This window comes from Clarias gariepinus, chromosome 15 (genome assembly GCF_024256425.1).
Source record: "Clarias gariepinus isolate MV-2021 ecotype Netherlands chromosome 15, CGAR_prim_01v2, whole genome shotgun sequence".
Lineage (NCBI taxonomy): Eukaryota > Metazoa > Chordata > Actinopteri > Siluriformes > Clariidae > Clarias > Clarias gariepinus.
Window position 1 is genome coordinate 18,889,125 of NC_071114.1, and position 14,566 is coordinate 18,903,690.

At 34.7% G+C, this 14,566-nt stretch overlaps 1 protein-coding gene across 1 annotated transcript; it reads right to left on the reverse strand.

The window, feature by feature from the left end:
- Positions 1-1,359: 1,359 nt before the first annotated feature.
- ttc14 (tetratricopeptide repeat domain 14) lies at positions 1,360-14,300 on the reverse strand. The gene is made up of 13 exons (XM_053513334.1): positions 14,166-14,300; positions 11,806-11,982; positions 10,533-10,654; positions 9,421-9,620; positions 9,218-9,302; positions 7,888-8,017; positions 7,196-7,351; positions 7,017-7,088; positions 6,791-6,910; positions 6,541-6,663; positions 4,361-4,478; positions 3,509-3,615; positions 1,360-2,972 (listed from the first exon to the last, which is right to left on the reverse strand). The coding sequence occupies exons 2-13, from the start codon at positions 11,937-11,939 to the stop codon at positions 2,144-2,146; spliced, it is 2,196 nt and encodes a 731-aa protein (XP_053369309.1). The 5' UTR covers positions 11,940-11,982; positions 14,166-14,300; the 3' UTR covers positions 1,360-2,143.
- Between the last annotated feature and the right edge of the window lie 266 nt (positions 14,301-14,566).

The following is a 14,566-nucleotide window of genomic DNA, read 5'->3' on the forward strand; positions in this document are numbered from 1 at the left end:
TGATGGCCTGAACGTCTCTATAGGATCGTTGCACTTCCATCATTCTTAATTTTTTGGATCACTTTTGCTACAGTATTTTGACTAATATGTAAAGCTTTGCTGATCTTCTTGTAGCCCTCACCTTTTTTGTGTAAAGAAATAATTTCCTTTCTCATATTTTGTGACATTTCTCTTCTATGTGGAGCCATTGCTGACAGAATAAAATGGGAAGGGCTTTTCTTTGTTAAGTAGTACCCTTTTATAGTCACCTGTCTGCTGGACAATTTTTAAATGAATCATTAGACTCACCTGTGGTTGGATGCCTATTAATTAGAATTTTGTAGTCTTAAATGTGGCTTTTATCCTAAGACTATAATTGGGGTGTACCCATTTTTTACAACAAGAAAAATAACTTTTTTGTGTGTTCAAATTAACAAATATGGTTTGCAATCAATGGCCCACATTTGTGGGAGTATTTTGTAGTATAGTATCTCATAGAAAATGTTGATTCTGAAAGGAAACTAAAGGTTTTCTGACAAATTTAATGGGGTGTACTTATTTATGCTGAGCACTGTATGTACAATATTATCATCTATAGGTGAACACACATCCAAGTAGAGCTGTTGCGTTGGACTGCCCTCTGCTGGATAATTCATGAGTTTCACTTGTAGAAGTTTTTTTTGTTTTTCTTTTCTTACTCTGATTTGTGGTTTTAGGTTATATTAAACTTAAATAAATGCCTACCAGAAAACAAACAATTAAGCAGAATTGCCTACCAGAAAACAAAAAATTAAGCAGAATTCCTTTTAATATTCAGGTCACTGCTCAAACATATTTTTTCCTGAAGTCTGGAATAAACCTTAATAAAAGTTAGTCAAAATATTTCATATTGGGCAGTTAACAGACATCAGAGTAATCAGAGTGTAAAATGTTACACTGATAAGGGGGAATTAAAGTGGCTGTTTTTTTAATAAATTTAAAAAACCCTTGCACGCAAATGAGTGAAATATTTGTACGCAAATGAGTGAAATCTTAAATCATTGTAGTAAGCAGTCTAGAAGAAAACTATGAACCAAAACTAAATACACACCATTTCCTCCTTACTCAACAAGTTTGCTACTTTCATATATTAAGGTAGTAACACTGATGTTGCTTACAGTGAACAATGAATCTTATAGACATCCATTCAGTATGGTGCATCTCTAACATCTGCTATAAATACTGGATGAATAATTTAAACCGAGTATTTAATTATATATAATAAAATTCTGACAACTTATTTTCAGCTAAACTCAAATTATAAACAGTTTACATACAAAAATCAGGTTATTATAAACAGTTTACCTACATTAAAAAAAAAGAACAGGTTAAGCACATGACTTGTTCTGAGCCTCGGTTTATTAGGAGATGTTTGGATATATTGGTTTACATGTGGTACACGCAGTCCTATGATATTAATCAAACTGGGAAACAAGTAGAAACAAAAAGAATCACAGTGAAGTGGAATAAAAAACAGCAGACATGCATCTAATCATGATCCAATCAACAATCAATACATTTTACCATTGGATTACATCCTCATTCCAAATTTACAGCCCTCTACAGAAATAAACTGTATCCATAAATGTACATAAATGTACTTACTGTAGTTTCAAAGAGCTTACGAGCTTAAACGTTTTAAAATTTTCAACTACAAAAACCTTTCGTCAAGGAATCAATTTATTTCACTCAATAAGTCAAAACAAAAACTTTATATAAAGAAGTGATAACTGCTACATCAGTGGTATCATCAGGTTTGTTTATTACAAGGCATTTTCAGTGTATCCAGACCTGCCAACCAGGAATAATCTTGTTTATTTAGAAATTGAATATGTACAGATCTCTTGTCTGATGTTCATTGGGAGAAGGCATAAAATGATTCAACTTGGCCAACATAATCCTTATTGATCTGCAGCTCAGACTGTTTGATGTGTTACATTTAAGACATTGCTATGGAAGACTACTTGTATATATTCTTTGAATGTTTAATCTTCTGCAAGGGACACTCCGAAACAAAATATATAAATGTTGGCAGGTTTGGGCTACCACAAGTTTATCCTTTAATCTTTTTTTTTCTAAAGCAATTAAAAAAAACTTAAAGCAACTGTGAATAGGAACATGTTATTTATTTCTTCTGCTTTTTTTCTTTCTCAAACTCAGCAATCTGATTAAAGATATCCAGTAAACTGGTGGGTAAATTCTTTTTTAGGTTTCCCTCCATGGCTTTGCTCACATCACTGCAGCTTAATCTACGATTGTTTCCTTCATTATCTTCCCTGACGTGTGACTTTCTATCACTTCCAGATTTATAAGAATCTGATCTGCGTGAGTCAGACGAGTGGAAATTGCACGAGTTGGATGTGTAAGAACTGGATTTTTTTGTGGTAAAATCACATGTGTCAGATTTGTGTGAGGTCTCTGAATATGCCGAGGAGGAATCTTTTCTACAGGAAGTGCTCCGTGAGCTTCTACAACTTTCTGACCGAGCGCTGTGTTCATCTTCAGATCTTCTGCGATCTCTGTACGTGTCTTTCCCCCGGCCATTTAACCCGCTGAGGCACTCGTGATGACTGCCTGACATCCTGACTTCCTCCTTCCTGTCCTCAGTTTCAGGGCCCCAGGTGAAGGCCTCATCTTTAAACCTACCTTCTCTGCTTTTTTCATGAGAAAGTCTTCGGTTTTCAGCTCTGTTATTACCATCGAGCAGTTTAACAAGGGTTTGTTTCTCATTGATAAAGGACGCTGAGGTGTTAGCAGGAACAGGGTAATCCTCAATTTCCTCCTCATCATGTGATGGAACCTTCTGCTTGTGTTTTTTATCACTGTGTGAAGACCGTCGTCGTTTGTGCTTTCGTTTTTTGCTTTTTTTGCGACTAGATAAGTCATCGCTGGAGGAATCAGAGCTTGAGGATGTCTCTGAAGTGGAGTCATACCTCTTCCTTTTCTTTTTCATCCTGAATAAAAACATCCTTAAATTTTTTATTCATTTTTTAATGGATGTGAAAAAAAATATAATTTTTAAAATCCCCTTAAACATGTCATCAAAATAATATGCTATAACAATGGTTAATTAGAAATGGTTAAATATGTGATTCCTTTTAATTAAAAATACCTTAGAACAACATTAAACTTTTACTTGCATGACTTCTAATTAGCTAATTAAAGCAGCTCACCAATTGTAAAAGTGCCAAGGTGCCATTACTGACATCACAACCTGAACTCATACCTACTCCTATCAGCAAGACAGTTTTAGACCTAATGGCTAAGCAAGTCTCTGTTCCAGACAGAAATTTATCCCAAACAACAATAGCTACATTAATCAGAATTAGGCTTCAATGAAGTTTAAGAATTTAAACATTGTGACAAAATTCATGAGGAGTTTAAAACCTAAAGACAGAAATTATAACAGTGGTCAGATAACTGTGGAAAGAAACTGGAATAAAGAAAAAGTACCATGCTAGACTTTAGTCTGTGCGTGTCACATCATTACCTTTTTTCTTCTTTTAAGATCTTACGTAATTTATCTGCACTCGTCTCTGCACTTGGTTGCTTTTCCTTCTCCTTTGCAGCCTCCTCAGCTTTCAGTTTAAGAGTTTTCTTTAAAGCAGTCAGTTGGCACAGTGGAAATATAAATCCACATACAAGTAACAAATTAAGCATGCAGGGACATGCAGTAATGTTTTTTGTTTGGTTGGTTGTTTGTTTTTTAAGCAAGATAGCCAGAAACAACCATCCCAGCAGATCATCAACATTCCAAACACCAGGACACGACAGAACATCAAAAATGTGTGAAAGCATTGCGCAATGTAAGAACAACATAAGACAGACAAAGATAAGTTACCAGCCAGCACAAGCATCAGAATACAAACCAGTGTTGTTTCAGTCCAAACAGGGTTTTCCACAGATTTCATTTGTGCCAAACCGGTGTGATTAGGATTGCGCGTCCAACAGCAATCAGGGTTCAACATCCCAGATCAAAGACACACATAAATAACAAAAATACTTCATCAGTGTAACAAAACGGTACAATCAATATAAGTAAAGTTCTTATTTTAGTTCTTTTTAACATGCTACCAAATTTCATAAAATTTTGTAAAAACATCTTTTCATAAAACATTATCTGTCTTTGGACCACTGTGAACTTCAGTCATAAGTCATCTTATGTAACTTTTCTCTATATGCTATATAACCTGCATTATCCTCATAATATGTAACTAACTGCACTGTAAAACTCCAGATCGGCCTACATTGTAAATCTAAATTGTGACGTTTAAATTTACAACGTACAGTTCATGTAAATGTGCACATCTGCACTGGAACGTTTGGGGATGTTACAGCTCACCTGGATGTGCAGCTGGAGCTTCCTCAGCGCTTCCTTCGCTTCATGAAATGTGTCATCTAAAGCTATTGCTTTCTTATAAAGCCCTTCTGCTGTAACCAACTTCTCCTCTTCCTCCAGCCTGATGGACCAGACAATAAATGCACATTTAAATCATAATTTTAATTAACTAAACATTTTATTAAGATCTTCTAATCAACAATTCCATAACTTGCCTTTTACCGTAATTGTCTTGTATCCTTCTGATTTATTCTTATTAAATTTCCTACTTATTTTTTCCAAAGAAAGTATAAGGTGGTGTTCGGGTGTTTACTGAAAATTAACATTTGGTGACTGCCTAATTTTATGGCAATTTCTTTTTAACTGAACAATACATGTTTATTTAAAATAAGGTTCAGTTAACTTGATGAGTTTGTTTTATAAGTAACTTATTTAAAGACATCTACAGTGGTGTGAAAAACTATTTGCCCCCTTCCTAATTTCTTATTCTTTTGCATGTTTGTCACACTTAAATGTTTCTGCTCATCAAAAACCGTTAACTTTTAGTCAAAGATAAAATAATTGAACACGAAATGCAGTTTTTAAATGATGGTTTTTATTATTTAGGGAGAAAATCCAAACCTACATGGCCCTGTGTGAAAAAGTGATTGCCACCCTTGTTAAAAAATAACTTAACTGTGGTTTATCACACCTGAGTTCAATTTCTGTAGTCACCCCCAGGCCTGATTACTGCCACACCTTTTTCAATCAAGAAATCACTTAAATAGGAGCTACCTGACACAGAGAAGTAGACCAAAAGCACCTCAAAAGCTAGACATCATGCCAAGATCCAAAGAAATTCAGGAACAAATGAAAACAAAAGTAATTAAGATCTATCAGTCTGGTAAAGGTTATAAAGCTATTTCTAAAGCTTTGGGACTCCAGCAAACCACAGTGAGAGCCATTATCCACAAATGGCAAAAACATGGAACAGTGGTGAACCTTCCCAGGAGTGGCCGGCCGACCAAAATTACCCCAAGAGCGCAGAGACAACTCATCCGAGAGGCCACAAAAGACCCCAGGACAACATCTAAAGAACTGCAGGCCTCACTTGCCTCAATTAAGGTCAGTGTTCACGACTCCACCATAAGAAAGAGACTGGGCAAAAACGGCCTGCATGGCAGATTTCCAAGGCGCAAACCACTTTTAAGCAAAAAGAACATTAAGGCTCGTCTCAATTTTGCTAAAAAACATCTCAATGATTGCCAAGACTTTTGGGAAAATACCTTGTGGACCAACGAGACAAAAGTTTAACTTTTTGGAAGGTGCGTGTCCTGTTACATCTGGCGTAAAAGTAACACAGCATTTCAGAAAAAGATCATACCAACAGTAAAATATGCTGGTGGTAGTGTGATGGTCTGGGATTGTTTTGCTGCTTCAGGACCTGGAAGGCTTGCTGTGATAGATGGAACCATGAATTCTACTGTCTACCAAAAAATCCTGAAGGAGAATGTCCGGCCATCTGTTCATCAAGCTGAAGGATCTTGGGTGCTGCAGCAGGACAATGACCCAAAACAAACCAGCAAATCCACCTCTGAATGGCTGAAGAGAAACAAAATGAAGACTTTGGAGTGGCCTAGTCAAAGTCCTGACCTGAATCCTATTGAGATGTTGTGGCATGACCTTAATAAGGCGGTTCATGATAGAAAACCCTCAAATAAAGCTAAATTACAACAATTCTGCAAAGATGAGTGGGCCAAAATTCCTCCAGAGCTCTGTAAAAGATTCATTGCAAGTTATCGCAAACTCTTGATTGCAGTTATTGCTGCTAAGGGTGGCCCAACCAGTTATTAGGTTCAGGGGGCAATTACTTTTTCACACAGGGCCATGTAGGTTAGGATTTTTTTTCTCCCTAAATAATAAAAACCATCGTTTAAAAACTGTAATTTGTGTTTACTTGTGTTGTCTTTGACTAATAGTTAAATGTGTTTGGTGATCAGAAACATTTTGTTTGACAAACATGCAAAAGAATAAGAAATCAGGAACTAGTTTTTCACACCACTGTACAAGACATTATAAATTTGCATCCTAATCTAAAATATGGGGATGTAAAGAACAAGCTAAGTTAATATAAAATTTAACTCCACCAAGGTTACTGCAAATTATGCACACAGAAAATTTTGTTATTGTCTAAACAGTCTTACTGTCCACCACGTTCCACAAGGGTTTGGCACAAATATTTCTTGGCATTCCTGTGTGTTGAGCAGCTTTCCAAAGCTAGTTCAAAGTCACTGATGGCTTTCACTAAGCTGCCTTTAGTGGCATATCTGCAGAAAGAAAGCATTTGGTATGAATTTGTGTATAACCAAATCAAAGCTGTGTAAAAAATCTGTAAATAATAATAAATTAAAAAAATAATGTGGATGAGTTTGGATTTCAACTGGAGGAGCTTACAGAGCGCCACGTGCCACAAGAGCTTCAACGTTGTTGGTGTCAATCTCTAAAGCCTTGTTGTACTCATTCATCGCTTCTACATGGTGACCTGCTTTAAAATGATTCACACCAGCTTTCACACTGCCAGAGATTAACAAATCACATGCGTTTCCATATTAGTGTCATATTTATACAAAATACTTTAAATAAAAGAAAAAATGAAGGTAGGGGTAAATTTCATGCATACCATTTCAAAGCCCAGGAAGCAGACTGCTTCTTCCGAATAGCACTTGCAAAATCATCTTCCATGAAATGTTTACTACAAAATAAAGAAAAACTGGCTATATTTAAATACTCCACCTATAATTTTCATACCTACATTAGTATTTACAAAGTAAAAGAATAAAAAAAAAAAACAATGTATACCTCTGTAATCCTCTCATTAGTGAGTGCGATCGTGTGTCGCTGATTCCTAGCTTGCCAAGCAAATAATCCACATTGGAAGGGTTAGAGAAGCCGAGTGAACTTTGGAGTAACATCTCATACGACTCTTTGTAGTCCACGGCCACCTGTTCGCCACGGCTAAACGAGTGAAGAAAACATAAATCACCTCTCAGTGATGAGTGAGAAATATCCAATATAGCATACCTTTTTTTATGAGAGGAACAAATGCTGTTCAAGTGTATAAACGAGGACTGACAAATACTGTAGTGTTTCAGAACCTCACAGACAGAACAACTTGTTCACAAAATCTTCCTGATAATGTCTAGAGCCTTTTTCTATCATTTTGTCGGCTCAGACAGGCCTTTTTAATTTAGTCACAGTTGATAGCTGACTGTTGTTTGATATTTAGCTTTGTTTTAGTTTTTTTTTTTTGCTCAAATTCAATTAGTGCTAAATCCAAAACAATGAATAGATATACAGAAATATATATATATATATATATATATATATATATATATATATATATATATAGATAGATAGATAGATAGATAATAGAAAATGCACAAAGAAGGAAAATATTTTATTAATAGTGCCAAAATAACTGAAAACATTTTGACACTCTTAATTTAATAGGAGGGGGCACACACACATATCGCACATTTAGTTCATCTTACGTGTAATGAAGAGGTAAATCTTCTTTGTTTATTACACCCAGTTTGGTTCGCTCCATGTTCAAGGCCAGAGAGGTAGGATGAAGCGAAATGGTCAGCTTCTCATGATAGCGGTCGATGTCCTTCACACCAGCTTAACACAATTAGATAATACCTCTATTAGTCATGTTAAAAACATTGGTTTTAAACGCATAACAGTAACATTTAGATGAATAGCCAACTCTGTTTAAATGGTCATAAAGTAAAATAAAAGTTGTATTATAACAATTACACTAGAAATTTACATTTATCTTCTTTAGACCTTTATTTCCATGGTAAAATGACACACAGCTCATTATTTTTCAATAAACCTTTTCCCTTGCCCAGAGATTTTGCATATTAAATATTTAAAAATTTATTTATCTTATTATAATGTATTGATTACAAAACTCCGAACTATCAGAAGTCTAGGGCATTTTCATATTTAGCTCCAAAGCTCTGGAATAGCCTTCCAGACATTATTCGGGGAGCAGACACAGTTTCCCAATTCAAAAGTAGACTCAAGACGCATCTCTTTAATCTGGAATACACGTAACCTATCCCATAACCTCATACTCCAGTATATCTATCCTGAATGGCAACTACGCTAATTCTCTCTATCCGTTCTGTATTTTTCTACCCATCACGAGGCATCGGGAGATTGTGCCAGCTTCAGTAGACAAATGCCAACCCTGCAAGGTTTCTGAGGCATCCAGGGAAGGACCAGCTCCAGCTGGATTCTTCTTTATGATGGTTGGAGCTATGCATGCTGCTCCTGTGCTTCCAGTGAGCCAGACCCCATCTGCCCTCTGCACCTATTGACTCCCTGTGCTGAACTGGACTTCATGTTAATTTAAATAACTTCTGTTATATTGGATTTTTACCTGCACAACACACATGATGTTATTTTTATCTGTTATTACCCAAATGAGGATGGGTTCCTTGATTGAGTCTGGTTCCTCTCAAGGTTTCTTCCTATTACCATCTCAGGGAGTTTTTCCTTGCCACCATCGCCGTTACCCTTGGCTCGCTCATCAGAGACATTTTATTCATCATTCATTCATCTCATTATTATCTAGACACATTTTTCTCACACATACACACTTCCAAATAATCTTTCATTTTTGTGAAGCTGCTTTGAAGCTGTACATTCTGTTAAAATATAAACACTTGTTACTAAGAAGGAGTCTTTTTAGGTCATTATTTCTTCACCTTTAAAAGAAATGTTAAGAATTACATTTAATATAATGAATATGAAACAAGTATAATGAATTGGTTTGAATTATGGGGTGAATTGTTACACTTCTAAATATACCTCTAATTAAATCCCCGGTCTGAAAATAAGACAAAGGATCATCATGATTTCCAGTTGATGGGACATCTCTGATTGGACATAGACCCTGAGAAAGAGAACACACAAAACGTCTCTCAATTAAAAGACACACTGGGATTGTGCACAGTGCAGTAGACGTGTAAGTTTTCAGTTGTGATGCACAGTGTAAATCATTTTTAAAATACCGTTATCTCTAGATCTTCAACATCCCTTTCCATTCCCCCAGCGGTGCAGAGAAGATTAACAAAGAATCCGAAATCCCGGATTGACGTTATTCTGCCAATGACTAAATCACCTCGTTCCACGTCTCTGTAAAAAAGCTCTCTTCTCTTGTTATAAGAAATGTCCATGAACTGCTCCAATGGTGGCATAATGCCATATGGCTCTGGGGGAAGAAAAAAAAAAAAAAAAAAAAAAAAAAAACTTTTACACACTATCAAGACGAACATTTTCTACTAATCAACAAATGACCTTGTTTATTTTACAAACACCCTTTATCATCATTATGAACAATACTGGTGTTGATGTTTATAATCTACATATAAAGTATCTATTTTAAGCATTTGTTCTTTTAAAATTTAGGAAACCTATAAAAATGTTAAGTCAGCTGGGAATTCATAAAAGCAATTATATAAATCTTTTTTTCTCAAAATTTCAAATGATCAAATCAAAGGATTCATTAAATTGAGGTTAAAACATCACATTATTCACCATTTCAAAGTATATTGTGGCATAATTCATCATAATATCATCAAATCAGCACATTGTCCAGCCTTACTATATACTGTTTTTAACTTATTTAAAAACAATTTTTTAAATGTATTCTAAAGTCATTTGTCATTTATTCAAATGCAGACAAAGTCCACAGTAAGGATCAAGTGACATAAATTATGTGGTTAATTACTTAAAAAGTAATTAAAAGTATAAAAGTTGAAACAAATGTGTAATGCTGCAGGTATATATATTATTTTGTAATTACCTTTATCACTGAATAAATATACAGTATTTACAAAAAAAGCATTTGAATTTTTAAGCTTATAAAGTGCATGTAAATGGGAAATTGTTAATATGTTAGTAATATTTCAACTTTGACAAAATCATTGTCTTAAATTATTATTTGTTCAGACTTGTGTCTTATTGATCAAGTTTAAAAAGGATTGTTGCAGAAATAACCTGGAAAAATATTTGTAACTGCACTCACAAATGCTCAATCCTCAATTATAAAATGTAAATATTATTGTTTTAAAGGTGTTTAATGAACTCAGGCTTATATGTATTTGCATAATGTGTAAATAACCTTGCGCATCTTCTTGCAACTCTTCTTCTACAGGTGTGGTTGATTTAAATTCTGGAGCAAACAGTAAATCTGCTTTCCTTGCAATAAATTGTTCCACAATAGGACTCTCATCTTCTTTATCACTGTTATAAAGGTTAAACACAATAAGGTTACAAGTGCAATTGATAAAAACATCCTTGTGACAATCACTATGCATTAGAAAATGGGTGTCAAAACTTACAACTGTAACTTTTACAACCCTTACAACTAATATGACAAGTCAAGAGTTGGTACCCTTTCTGCCTTTCACCTAACAAAAGAATTGCTGACATGCACATGTTGGGTTTTTATCTTGATTTCTGAATGGTGTTGGCAGAAGGCAATTACATGCAAATTACTAAATAAAGCAATGGTGGTGGGGAGCATCTTTCATAAAAATCTAATGCATACTAGTAATAAACTGGGTCACTAGAAAAGAAGCATGTTTGTATATCAAAGCACTTGTACAATAAAGCGAATTTCCCCATAAAAAATTATGGAAACTTAGATGATTCATTTCACAACCCAAAAATAATCATATAAAAATAATAAGAACAAAATATAAAGTAAAAAAAACAAAACTAATTAACCTGCACTTGACCAATAAAAAGAATCATGACTGGTGTTACGAGAGAAGTAGCAGGAAGAGGGGGGCTACGCAGGGGGCAACACAGTACTGTGTAAGTTCATGCGCGCGCACGCACGCGCACACAACAGAATCACTTCCCTCTGACAGAGTCTCTGTATGGTTAGTGGAATCTTATTTTTGTGTGAATTTAACAAGAAACCTCTCTTAAGACACTTGCCTTTGCCTCCTTTTGAGTACTTTGCGAAAATGTAATGTTGCATTGTCGTTAAACAACCATTTCCCACACTGCTACAGCCTTTTTAACTTTTTTCCCTTCACAAGGGATGTTGTTGCAGTACAGTTAAGAAGAAGAACAGTCAATACACTTGGACACAATAAAAATGCTTTACACACTGTACTATGGGAATAATGGATAAAGGCAATGCCTTTTTTCTGGGACAAACAGACACAAGCCACGCTTTTTTCTCTGGGACTAACAGACAAAACCCACACTTCTTTCCCTGTTACTAATAGACAAAGAAAGATGTAACTTTCTTTACATCTCATATCATCTGAAAACAGTAAAACGCAAAAAGCTAAAATTTATATTTTATACTAAACTGACATAAACTGACCAAACTGAAGTTTCTCAGGTCAAAAACAGGAAAAAAAAAACTTAACTGGTACCTCTGATTCAAAGATTTGGCGAGATCAGCTGTGATGTGTTTAAAGTCTGGATTTTCACTCTGTTCACATTTTAACAGAGAAAACAGACTCTGTCCATGAAATGCCACGGACTGCCTGAGTAAATCTTTATCCATGGTTAGCAACAAATTCTCCTTATATGGCTATACACACTCCAACCTAAAGAGAAAGACAAAAAGATTAATATTACTGACAACCTGGTAAAGCATAGCACTGTTGAATTCTATTAGGAATAAAACAACTAAGGACACTAGAACTGTGAAAAATAGGTAGACTGTTTTTTCAATTTGCTTCAATTTTTAGGCATTACAATTTTTTATTTGATTCAATCACTTTTGTTTAATGTCATTTATTTAAAGCAGCAATATTTCCAACAGACTACATCATGTACCTTACAAAGCAATAATCTTTTTGTTTTTCTTCCAAGCTTCTGCTCCACACCATTGGTAATGCACCAAACACAATAAACTCAAAAGAAGACATGATACTCAAGTGTTACGCCAGGTCTGAAATATACTTGCAGTGGTAATCAGCAGACTAGCATTAGCTGCCAGCACAAAAGTGGTTTACTACATACAACAAATACATGTGACCTTTCACATAATATTTTGATTTATTTGAAATATCTATTAATTTTACAATTTAGACATCCAACATACTAACTCTGCACTCCAACTACCCAGTAAAAAAAGAATGAACTAAACAGCATTTTTTTGCATTAATATTTTTAGTAAATATATAGGACTCTGGATGAAAAGAGTGATTTTTTAACACAACCTAGAAAATGTGATAAACAGAATTTTATTTATTTTTAACCAAATATACAAACATGTCTAAGCGCAAAAAAAATCACATACTATCTGTGGACTGCTGGATCTGTAAATTTTCCCATGGGGATGAATAAAGTATCTATCTATGTATCTATCTATCTAAACACATAGGCAAATAAACAGCAGATATTTATAAGACCATGTATAGTTTCCGTGACCCATGATGGTAAAGTAATTCCCATATTTTGGTAGCAGTAAAATTTACAATTTACAAAGTTTTACCATTCTGAAAAGTAATGATTACTTTGGTTCTACATGTCGTATAAGAAAACCCAAATGCACAATTTGATGTCTAAAGCCTCCTCTATCGCCACACACTGGTAGGACTTTCGTACAAGCGGCTTTTAAAAAATGTATTTATTTAAATTGAAAATCAGTCAACAGTTTAAACCGGCCGCATGGGTATTAAGGTTTTTTTATTTAAACAAAAGCCTATTCACTGTGTAAAACTGTGAGATTGTTACAGACTGTGATATTGTCTTATTCCTTTTACGGCAGCTGGCATCCACTGCATTTACCACCTCTCAGGTCAACCCTTTTACGGTAGCAGTACAAACAGGGACAGGGCAGTAGCCCCAGAGGCACCATCCACTGCTAGTTTATCACTGTTCACTAAGACAGATCTTTATAAAGGGTGAGAAAATATACTTGGGCATCCCATTATGTATACTGTACAGGAAACACTGTAATTTTGCAAAATGTAAGTAGTTGTTAAGCATGTGTGCGGTTTATGTTTGTTTATAGTGATGTTTTTATGGAATCACCAATTAAGTGTACCTAAATAGTTTTTAAAAAGTGTGAAATAAAACTCAAAGTTTTCAAAGAAATTATTGATTAAAAATCACTTCTTAGAGCTCTACAGATGGTATTATATAAAATCATCTTCACAGTGGTTTAAATAATGCTGCATCATCAGACTAACAAAACGTTGCTTATTTTCTCATAAACCATGCAGTGTATAGATTGTCTTCCAAGTTGTTCTTACTGGAGAAAAGGGCGCTTATAATATGACATAACTATTCATGTAAAACTGTATCACAGCCTAAACTATAAAAATTTATTTTAAGAAACGTAATGCTCAGAAACTCTGAATGACTAAAAGTAGAAATATTCCAAAATATTTTACGGTCACGTAATAACGAGCCAGCGCAAATGTGTTCAGTCATCGAATGTGTAAAATTGCGTTTAGAAAACATTTATTGTCTGAAACAAAACAAAACTTAAATCGGTTTAACAAATAAAAGCAGAACTAAGAGCCAAATAGCGTGGACTAGCGTCACGTAGAGAGAGTTATAAATCTCCCCACACGAATATAATTATTACAAGGAAGTATTTTGATGAAAACGTTAAGCTGATTTTCCTCCGTTTACTGCACAAATACACGAAACTTAAAGTATTAAGCTAAAAATCAACAGCTGTACGATAACATTACTAGTTAGCATATGCTAACAGCTCAGGTTATAAATGCCTGAAATACTGTTTAAATATCTTAAATATTGGCAAAATCAGTACCTTCTGATATTTCATTTGTAGTCATTTTCAGCACTATGCATGAAAGCTGTGTAAAGAAGCATAAAATGTTTTAGAACTAACTAGCTGCTGGGTAGCGTACGCAAGAAAACCCAAAAATCGACAAGAAGCTAATAAGCTACGTTAATAATCTTTATTTCAGAGTTTTTCAACATAAAAGTCCTCAACGTCACCATCACGTTCATGCGTATTTCCTGTTAACTCCGGATTAAAAAAAAAAAAGTCATCTTAACATAGTGATGCAAAGAAAATATTGCGATTGCACTATATACTGCCTCTCAAAACTTTGGGTTCACTTTCTAACTCAGCAGAGTTGAGTTTTGGTCTCCCCTTTATGGGATTATCTTCATGAGAGCCAGTTTCATCATAGTGTTTGATGGGTT

What these genes read in the sequence shown, in the direction of transcription:
- ttc14 (XM_053513334.1), bottom strand. Translation starts at nt 11,939, where the DNA reads ATGGATAAAGATTTACTCAGGCAGTCCGTGGCATTTCATGGACAGAGT. An exon ending in GTTGCAAGAAGATGCGCAAG is followed by an intron (nt 9,621 to 10,532) that starts GTTATTTACACA and finishes TTCTTCCCCCAG; the next exon opens with AGCCATATGGCATTATGCCA. An exon ending in AGCTCCAGCTGCACATCCAG is followed by an intron (nt 3,616 to 4,360) that starts GTGAGCTGTAAC and finishes ACTGCTTTAAAG; the next exon opens with AAAACTCTTAAACTGAAAGC.